Source organism: Buceros rhinoceros, unplaced genomic scaffold, assembly GCF_000710305.1.
Source record: "Buceros rhinoceros silvestris isolate BGI_N320 unplaced genomic scaffold, ASM71030v1 scaffold2722, whole genome shotgun sequence".
NCBI classification, from domain to species: Eukaryota; Metazoa; Chordata; class Aves; order Bucerotiformes; family Bucerotidae; genus Buceros; species Buceros rhinoceros.
The window spans coordinates 963-11,825 of NW_010398114.1; the positions used below are offsets into that span (position 1 = coordinate 963).

General features: G+C 43.7%; 1 protein-coding gene across 1 annotated transcript in view; it reads right to left on the reverse strand.

Annotated features, from left to right (window-relative positions):
- Window positions 1-1,172: 1,172 nt before the first annotated feature.
- LOC104488863 (transmembrane protease serine 11B-like protein) overlaps window positions 1,173-10,863 on the reverse strand; it is a 16,047-nt gene continuing 6,356 nt past the window's right edge. Inside the window, 9 exon segments of the mRNA XM_010130955.1 lie at window positions 1,173-1,334; window positions 1,741-1,883; window positions 2,775-3,040; window positions 3,265-3,445; window positions 5,139-5,177; window positions 6,151-6,314; window positions 7,894-7,961; window positions 8,367-8,482; window positions 9,654-9,777. Coding sequence (XP_010129257.1) covers window positions 1,173-1,334; window positions 1,741-1,883; window positions 2,775-3,040; window positions 3,265-3,445; window positions 5,139-5,177; window positions 6,151-6,314; window positions 7,894-7,961; window positions 8,367-8,482; window positions 9,654-9,777 — 1,263 coding nt within the window.

Below are 10,863 nucleotides of genomic sequence, written 5' to 3' on the forward strand. Positions count from 1 at the left end.
GTGAATACAAAGTTTGTGTGGTTGAGATCGAATGAGTTAGCTATGGTCTGGGAATAAACCTCAGGCAATTCTTACTTCCTAACAGAAGAGAGATCTGTCCTTAAGATTACTGGGTCAGTCAGAAGTTCTGCCCTGCTCTGAGGGAGACAGGTATTTCCACTCTAACACAAAAATTTGGGTTTTTTCAGGATGCAGCTGAAGATGCACATATTAAATTATAAAGACTTGAGAACAGCATTCACAAGAATAAGCAGTTTGAGACTGAGTTTTTTTGGGAATGGTCATACTAAGATTGTTGCAGTCCTCCACCCTGCACAAAAAGCCAAGAACTTTTATTCAGAACAACGCAATCTGGAAAGTCAAAGATAGAAGTTAATTCAGCCAAAAACTCTGATATGACAACAGACTGGTATGACTGTAAAGTGGGTTTTGTTCTTAAGTCCAGCAATCCCTCTCATGGTAAACACCGTGGTAGGCGCTGTTCATATGAAGCGACGAGTGGGTGTACGTGCACTTGTTCAAAGAAGGTGGACAGAAGCTGGTGTTCTCCACTGATTCCTTCTTCAGGCCAACACAGCAAGGAAAAATTCTCTATTCACTCAAGTAACAATCTGACTCAATATTAGGAACCATGTCTTCTTCAAGCCATCTTCTGCTCTTCATTAGAATACACTCTCTGGAATGATGCAGGAAAAAGCTCAAGATTAATTCAGAAGCGCAGCAGCCCTGGAGTCAATGGCTGGATTGTAGCTGGTCTACAGATAGATGGGGCCTTGGGAGCACACAGCAAATGGGAGGGCCACGTTTTAGTTATAAGTTGTCTTGGATGCTGGTAAATGATTGTTTGGGCTCAAATGCTTTGCCTAAGTGTAAAAGTTGGGGCCAAGACATTTGGCCATGGAGGAAAAAAAAAGCGTCAGTGTTTGGCATATAGACAAAGGCAATTGTCCCTTTGACAGAGTACTTCCTCAACAAACAGCCGTCACATGGATCAAGTCCATTCCTATCAGCTGTAGGCCAAACCAATTTCAAGTCCTAGACTACTCCAAGCTTGCTGGCACTTGGTATATGACCACAAGCTAAGCCAGCAGCCGTTTAGAGGGTAACCACAGAGCAGAACATGTCAGAGGAATAAACGTACAAAGCCCACAAAACTTAACCTGCTGCAGGTTTCAGATGCCCGTTTTGGAGTTGATCCAGTTTCGATAGTAAGTCACTCGTGTGTACACTCCTGGTTTATTCTCCTTGCCGCATTCATCTCCCCAGCTCACTATTCCCACAAGATACCAGATTCCTCTGGAGTTTGCATGCACCAATGGCCCACCAGAGTCACCCTAAGGAGAAAAATGTCAACAAGCAGGGTGAGTGTTCACCTCACTAGTGCAGCAAACCTCAGATTGTTCTGTTACAGATGACAGATTGTTTGTCTCTAGACTTCAGCTATAATTTCACCTCGAGTCAGTTTCCCGGTAAGACAGAGGCTGACAGCCTCTATCTAATTCAGTCTCTTCCACTCCACACCCTAACATTTGTATTCTATCACATGTGCGCTACATACAAACCCCAACCACCTAGATGCAGACTTCAGCTCAAGAGCCAGGAAGCTCTTCATTTACATCTGTCAAGATACTGCACCGCAGAAATTTAATCAAGATTTCCCAAAGTGTATTTTACTTCTAGGAAACATCACCTCCCAGCCCACCTGTTTCCTTTTTTACTATTACCTATGAAGACACTTACCTGGCAGGCATCCACCTGCCCTTCCAAGTACCCAGCACACAACATTCCAGGTGTAATCGCCCCATTATATACTTGTCTTCTATTACAAGTCTCGGTACTTATAATTTTCACTTCTGCTTGTCGAAGCTGATTAACACTAGAACCTAGAAGGAGAAGTGGCATTAGAAGTTGCAGATGGGGTATGCAACTTAAAACCCTTGAGGATTAGGAGTAGCCAGATTTTCCTACAACTTTTCTGTCATTACAGGCAATGTCTCAGGAAGAAGAAAGATTTCCCCTCCCTTAAGTCCTTCGCTTGTTTCCCAAACATAACCCTTCTCCATCTTTCTTCCTCAACAGATGTTCTTTAGCATAATGGAAAAAGGGATTTTTGTACACGATTCAGTGTTGAATTCAACTGTAGGCTACAAGGTATGTCCTTAGTATCATTGGAAAGACTCATTTGGTTAATTGCAATGTAGCCTTGGACAATCACTACGCGCCCTACCATGAAACACAACCTCTGTAGTTCAATGGTTCTCATAAGCAGAGTTATAGTGGCATCATCTCTAACCTCACTGACGTGGACTGATTTGAATGAAGCCCACTCAAGTTACTGGATGAAACCTGATTTATGACCAAAGAGAGAATAACTGGTGAAAACTGTCATGATACATCTGTGACAAAGCTGAATGGCAAAAGAACTCGTGTCAGAGCTAAACCCACAGGTACTGGGCCAGTGGGAATGAAGAACAGAATGTGTTCAACCAGCACAATGCACACAGCAACAAAAAGCAGCTGCAATTATTCTTGTAAGGCTAACCTGTAGGATCTTTCCCCCATAGCCCAATCCACTGACCAAGCTAGGAAAAAAAAGCAACAAACTAAGTCCACAAGTGTATCATTAGCACATGCACCTTTCAAACACCAAGTATAAGGAACTCAAAATAAACAAAAAAAATCTCAGAAAATTAAGAGCAGTCTTCTCGGATACAGGGCATCTTCTCGGATGCCATTCTCGGATAACAGGGCACAGAAAGGCAAGAGACACTCACCATCGTTCTCCAAAGCTCCCCAACCTGTCACAAAACAGGAAGCGTTGTCTGGGAAAACATGAGATGCTTCAGGGAGACAGACACTGTGCACGTCACTTGTGAACTTAATAGGAGAGGCAAGTTCCACAACAGCCACATCGTATTCATGATCAAGGATAAAGTCGCTGTATCTTTCATGAATGATAATTCGTTGGACGAATTTTTTCTGTTTTGGAGGTCTCAGGAAAATTCCAAAGCTGGCAGTCCACCTCCGAGGATCTCTTCCTCTGTAAGATATTTGAGGTTATGTCACAGCCACACAAAACAAGATCCCCAGGACCTCAGCTCTCCATTTAAGCATTGAAATGCAATGTGGCCAGGTTTGCCTAACAGACAGAGAAGAGCTAAACTTCATTATCTTTCAGCAGATACAGACATCAGTGGGCCATGAAAAGTCAGAGCACCCAAGAGTCCTAAGGCCTGCAGGATCGGAAAGGTGCTGATGACTTACCCTCTAAAGCAATGAGCTGCAGTCACTAGCCATGTATTACTGATCACTGATGCACCACAGCGATGGATCCCATCAAGCTGAATACTAGCCTGCCATGGCCATTCCCCGTCCCGTGCACGCTGCCCACCAATTATTCTTTCCACTCCTGTGAAGGAGAATGTCTCTCTTCGGATTCCACAGCCTGCCAATGAAAAGGCAGCTCTGCTTTAGCTGACCAGGGGAAATCAGGGTGTTGCTTTGGTAAAGGCCCTCATGGCTGAAAGCACAGGTTTAACAGGGCAGGGGTGGCAAGAGACAGACTTCATCTCTTGCAGTACCTCCAATAGCAGGGAAACCAAGAGTCATGGTCACAAGTGTCTCAGGATAGGTGTGGGGCAAACGAAGCAGTATGGTAGAAGAACCACTACTTTTTCATTAAGCCAGTTTTCAGATACAAAAGCCTATATCTCCCATGGGAAGTGAAGGCTGTATATCTGAGACACTTTATTTTCCCCACTTATAACTGTTTACCTAGTTAAAAAAAAATTGCCTCTACAAACTTTGATTTCTTTTGTATTTGACCAGAACTGTAAAGAGGGAAACATACGTAGCCACTAGTGTGACTGAACGTACAGGTACACACATGGATTATTAGGTACAAAGACATGCTCTGATAATTAACCTAGGCATTTACATTCATATAGCTTTCATAAGAACAGCGTTCAAGTTTCATCTAAAGACTAAATACCCCATCCTTAGTTTGGTTTTGCCTTTTTTTTTTTTTTAGAAAAAAAACCCTCTTAAAAACTGACTATGAAAATACTGAGGCATCTCCACGTAAGTAACAACCACACCAGGGCAGCTCTAAGCTTTAATACACAAATCACCACCAAAACGTGCACAAGGCAGACACAGCACATTAATTGTGAGCTCAGTGGAAGCAATCTTCTCCTTATTTTTAACATCCCCAGTATAGCAAAGGCAAGATCAACACAGTCAGTATAGCTTTAAGAGTGACAGAATTTCTGCAAAAAACCACAAAACCAAACAAAAAACCCACCCACAAATTAAGAAAATAAAGAAAGGATTTTGTCAGGTCATCTCCAGGTCAGCCTTGACAACAGCAACAAATAAAATAGTGTCCTCTTCCTCCGTTTACTTATAGCCACTGTGCCAACAGCATAATCATGTATTACTCGGCTGAAAGAGGTTTGATCCAAATCAGTTAATTCTCAGAGTCCATTTAAAGACAGAAAGCTAACGTGCAGAGACTGTGAGATCATGCAAGGGACTGATGTAATCCCCTGGGAGGGGACTTATGCCATCTTCTTGTTTCCAGAGGAGCTATAAGACCTCACGGGAGGCGCACAGAACAGGACAGGAACTGAGAACATGCCCCTCTCCAGGGCTGTGCCTCTGCCTTGCTCTCACTTTCTCCCTCTGACACCCTCTGGGCTTTCCCTGTATATTGCAAGCTTTAGCTCAAATCTGACAGATATCTATTTCCAAACCTTTCTGGTTTGGAAGGGAGGAAGGGACAGAAGGAAAAATATTTTTGGAAGGATTCCAGCAAGAATCTTGTCCCACAGCAACTGCAGTCCTTGTGCAAAGCTCACTAACAGCGGCTCATCCACACGCACCTATTTCCCATAACCTACATTAAAGCAAGTGCTTACCACCACCAAGTCAGAATGCCCAGTTCTGCAAACGCTACAGAGCCAGCCTGACTGCAAGAAAATGAGCTCAAGTCTTGTCTGGCTCGTGCACTCTCTACTGCTCTAGCATCTTTAACAAGTTCTTTTTTCAACTTGCATCTCAGAAGCGTAAGAATCTTGTAAACGCAGACCCTATCACATCATGTACCTGAACTTTTTCTATAAAGCATTTGTACTTACAGTTGTTTAAAAGGTTCTCTCCCTTTTCCTTATTCAATTCTGAAATGAAAAGCAGACACCACAGTGAGTACATCTCGCACTGCTACATGATCTAGCACAGATTCCCTCCCTGTACCCAGCAAACACAAATTAAACGGCTTGCATTGCTGCATGGAGTGACAGTGCAGTAAAAGGAGTAATTTGCTTTGCTGGAGAAGTTCAATTAAGCCAATTAAGCCAAAGGATACATCTTTTTTGCTTTAGCTCAAACGTAACAAAAGCAGCAGATGTCTGCAAATAGGTTCAAGTAACACGTGCTGGCAGTTGTGCACAGTATAAACCCCTACATGTATTTGTTCAGATTCACCCTGGCAAGGTGGTCAAAACAGTCTTGAAGATCCTCAGTGCTGGAACTGACTGGAGCTAAACTGTAACATTACTGATTTACTTCCTACAAAAAACTCTCTGCCAGATTCTGATGGCAACCAGTAACAGATTAACGGGAGACAATTACTGCCCAGGGAACCTCAGGGTTTTGTTATGAACAGCAATCTTGTTATTGTTACAACAATCTGTCAAATAAGCAAAGGAAATGGCAAGTGGTGAAGGGAACCATCTCAGCCTTGCATTTTTTTAAAAGCTTTAGGATTCTGCATTTCAGTACCTGGTGATACACGTTCTCATCCAATTCACTGTGTGCCTTAAAATAATCTGTGAACCCATGGTCACGAAGTTGGGCCTTTTTTTGATGAACTGGGGGGACTATCTCATTCAGCAGAGCTAGATCACAGAGAGAGAGCCTCTGACGCACAGAGGAGAGCTCACACTCATAAATCAATGCCAGTATTCTTTAGCTCTTTTCATGCTGCTTCTTGTAAGTGCTTGGGCTGTCATTTGTTACACACACTTTCAAGAAGGCAAAAGAAGAAAACGAGAATGGCCCATATTTGCATACTAAAGTGAAACTCATTACACTACAAACATCAAAGTATGAGGAACAAATTCTAAACAAACACAAACCTAAGGCACTTGCCTGTGAGTCTGAGGGTGGACTGGTCCACATCTAAGACCGTGGAGCTTGTTTTCAGCCTTCTGTGTAACACACTGTTGACATGACCCCAGGTTGTTGCCTTACTGTCAGCAGAGGGAAATTTAAATACCAGAACAACAGATGCAAGCACTCTACCAGCATCTGGGCTGCAAACCAACAAAAACAGAGTGGTGTCATTCTCTCTTTGCCTACTAGTCCCCTTTGTTCTGCTTTGCATTGTCTGCCTTCTTTATACAAGAACGGGTCTGGTCTGCACAGATGTATAGAACAAACAGCATAGCTGCGCACAGGTAAAGGAAGTTGATGACGTGTCAGCAGGCAACAAAAGGCTTGGTTCTTACTGTAAGAATCGTCAGAGGGAATTTTCTGGGAGCTGTTACAAGGAATACAGCTAAGAAGGAAAGGAGGGATCACTTCCTTTGGCCTCCATGCAGCTCATCGGCAACAGGATACAGTTGGCAGCAGGAACAATACAGCAAGGTCAAACTCTTCAACAGATGCCCAAAAGGGCATTCCTAACAGCCATGCAAAAGACTCAGTTTAGAGTCACAGAAGCTGGAAAGGTTTTTTGGCACTTCTTTCCATTTGAGGCACTTCTCCACTTATTGGCCAGTTAGCTCTATTGTATATAGAGACAAAAATCTCAATAGTTCAAGTTACCGGAGCAAGGCATGATTCCTCACTGTGAGTATTAGATATTGGGCCAAAATATTTTAGACTAACAGTCAAAAGGAAAACCAGCTGAAGCCTAGAGGGAAAGACAGCAGAGGTGCAGCTAGGCTGGTCCAATGCCTAGCTGCACAACAAGGTATCTGCTGAAAACAAGCTTGGAAGAGATAACTGTTTGGTCAACCTAAAAGGTGTAGAAATGTTGCTTGAATTCTGACTCCCAAATTCTGTAACTTCCGTGGATATACAGTATGGGAGACCTGTGGAAGAAACCACCAGCAGGAAACAACATAAAACAGTTTAAGGAAATGACTCATTTAATCAAGACACAGGTAAAGGCAAGAAAGCCCAGAAATGCTGTGAAGAAGGACATTTGTGGGAAGTCTGGTGTTCTTTGCTCTGAAGGGGAAAATATTCTAGAGCAGAACTGAGCCTTATAGAAATACAACTTCAAATCAAAGTAATATGAAGTAGAGGGGAGTGGTGGCTCTTGTTGCTGAGAGTGTCACATAGTTACGGCAGAGAGAGGAAAGACTCAGAAGCTCTCACATAGAACCTTTATACCTGTATGTCCCACTTGCCTCCTTCCCCTCATACATGTGTATCCAGGTAACTTAGAGTAGAATCGTTTATTCCTTCAGACCTTTTCAGAGAGGGAGGAGAAGAGTCACCTCCTGCTGTACACCATGCAGACAGGTAAACACTAACCTGAGCATCCACAGGAGCATTAAGTGGAATAAGAGCTGACTCTGCATCTCTCAAGTCCTTAACTAGTAGTGAAAACAAGGATTGCCTAGTAATTCAGTTAGTGCATCATGGACACAAACAACTGGTGTTCAGGTAATCAATTTGCAGAAGCGTAAGGCCAAATTTCTCTTCCTTGCTGACCTCTGAAGGTAACTGAGCCAGCCCTCAGTGTTATCAGTACCAAAGAACAGTGACAACCAGCCAAGACTAAGTCATCCTGCTGACGTAATCCAAGCATAAACAACCAGGCATGCTCCATACGGTCATGGGGCAGGAAGAAAGGCTATTTCTGAGCTTCACATTACTTACCTTAGGCTGACAACATGGGACCTGATGTACCTTTTACTTAGAAAGGACCCCTTGAATACTGCAGATAGCTGTTAAAGGAAGAAATTGTATTAAAATACAACTGTCATACGTAAAATACTATGAGCCTCTGAAACACAAGAAAATGCCTTCAGATCTCCACCTCTATACCAAAGCTACTGCTAAATTTCCATCAGAGGATGCAGAATCAAAACAAACAGCTGAGCTGGCTGATTTTGCTGTCCTTTCTGCTCTGTGGGTGTCCGTTCTACCACAGGACTGCTGGAACAGACAGCACCTGTGCTTACTTGCCATCTGCTTGCTTAGTCAGCAACGCATCTTTAACTCATTACGGCAAGGTTGGAAAGGTAAGGCCACCTGCATAAAGATGAGGCACAATCACCTCTGACTATTTCCAATCACACAATCGCATAATACCATAGGTCAGGCAGAAGCAGAGAAACATCTTAGCTTACCACGTTTTCAATATCTTGGCTCAGGTGCCTGAACTCTTCTGTGGTTTGCCTTTCGTACTGAGGGTCGTACTTGACATTGGTAATTAGGAAAGATGCATTGTAGTATCGGTCCTCATCTACAGAGGAGAAGAAAAGGAAAGGTGGCTGATCTTCTTCAGTACAGTTCAGACATGTACAGTACCTCACAGAGCATGGCACAAGTTAGGCTCCCAGGCTCTGGCTGTGACCCTGCAGTGGAATTACAGCTTCAGCAGCACTTTGGGAAAAAGACGCCCTGGGCCATCTTGTTGCTCCATGGACTAGCTAGTGGCTTATTTCTACTTTGAGGACCATCCCAAATAGCTCTAAACTATACTCACTACCACATTTCTCTGGGAACCATCTTCTCATCATCCCTGAGGTTTGCACAGCACAAGACACACCAGCCCAAATATGTCCCTTCTGACTCAGTGGACACACTCGCTCCTCTCTAGCTGCACTCTGGCATGTACCTGCCGCTCAGAGGCAGGGAGCCCAGCACTGTTTGCATCAGCTCAGCTTTGAGGCTAAGTTTAAAAATCTAGTTCTTTGGTGAATGGCGGAGGGCAGCCCCGTAACTTTGGCAGAGTTGGCAAAAAGCAAAGCAAAGCTAAGCTGTAGCTCTACCACTGCTCTGTCTAGAGTCCTAATGCAAGACTCATCAACTCTTGGTGAGCTGAGACATCAACACGATTAGTTCCATCCCTGAAGTAAAGCCTTTCATCCTCCACCCCCACACCCCACCCAGGATCTCAGAGACTAGGAATGGAATGGCTTGGCTTCATTCATCTGCTACCAAAACTGAGCCCTTGGCAACCAGGTCTAACTCCTGGGCTCCAAAAAGCCTAAACCTCTGCCCTCTCTCTTTCTGGAATATCCTCAGCTAGAAGTGCCATGTGCAGGTTCCCGCAAAAGCCCCATTCAAGACCAAGCTTACTATGCATAGCCTGAGTACTGGACACACCCCTGGTTTACACAGAAGACTGGTAGCCTTTAGTTAACCATGGATACCTGTGGAGGCACCAGGGCAAGAGAAGAAATAAAAAGATGTACAAAACTTAAATCTCTGTTTCAAGTAGATGATATTTAAAGTATTCTTGCAGGTTTTCTAATCGATTCAGATCTTGAATAGGGTCTAGTAAGTTCTCGCATGTGAAGCCTATACCAGGGGCAAACTGTATACCTAAAAATCATCAGGCAAGACCACAGTGGCAAGTGAAACACAACAGATTCCTGAAGATTTGTAACAACAAGGAGTGGTGCACTTACCACGGCACAAAAAAAAAGTAATCAATCCAATGATGAGGGCTAAGCCTACTATCACCGACACAACGATGACTGCTGTCTTCCATGGCTCCATACGCTTCATTGCTCTGTCCATCTGGATCACTATCTGCATTGAAGAAAACAACGTGGAGAAATTCAACTCTGTTACAAAGGCAATAGTGTATCCTGAGCCAAATCATATCTGGCACAGTTTAGCTCAGCTGACAAACCGCACAGAATGAGGTAGGTTGGGAAGGACCTCTGGACCCTGCAGGTCTGACCTTCTGCTCAAACCAGGTGCCACTACAACAGGTTATTCCAGGCTTTGTCCAGCTAAGTTTTTAGCATCTTCAAGGACAGGGTCCCAGTCCTACAGGAGTCCTGCTCCAAACTCTGACCACCCTCAGAGCAAAAGCTTTTTCTTTATATTTAGTCAGAATTTCCTGTGTTCTAACTTGCTTCCATTGCCTCACATCCACTCCTGAGAAAAGCCTAGAGTTGTACAGGTATGGCTAGTAGAGCCAACTTCCCATCAAGAAATATTGCACAGATTAAGAGCAGCTGATTGCCCAGGTCGGTGCTTAAAATGTACATAAATGTAATAATTCATGACTGATGAACTTCTGCATCAAGGATATTCTAGGCTACCAGAGATACCATATAACGTACCACTTGAAGCTATTTTTGGTATGAGTAGTAACATGTATCGATCCCCTACAGGGTTTGGATTTCATTGCACCAAAACCACATATACTTTGTAAGAGACCACGTCCTGTCTTCTGATAGTCTGTCAGAGGGAAGAGAAATACCTACTCATGTAAACGCAATATAGTAACAAGATACAGACTTAATGACTTGCTGAAAACCAACAGCAGACCTGTAAAAGGGTTGGGAACTTGACTCACACGTGGACAAAGACACATCAGCCTTTCCCCTCCACTGATGTCCTCCTATGCAGTGTTAAGCAAGAGAACATTAGGAAAAACTACCTTTTTGTTCACGTTCTCAGGAGCTTTGCTGTAGGATGATGCAAAGCCTTAAGCACGATTATTTCAGATCCCCAGTAATTCCACAGCATACTATAGTAATTGTTGTCTTGCCATACACTGATTCTCAACATCATGGTCAGCATTAGTACAGGGTGTCAGAAAAAAACGTGGAATAATCTCTCAAAGGTGCCTGGAGAGACAAACGGCAGCAGCCCGCCCCGGAG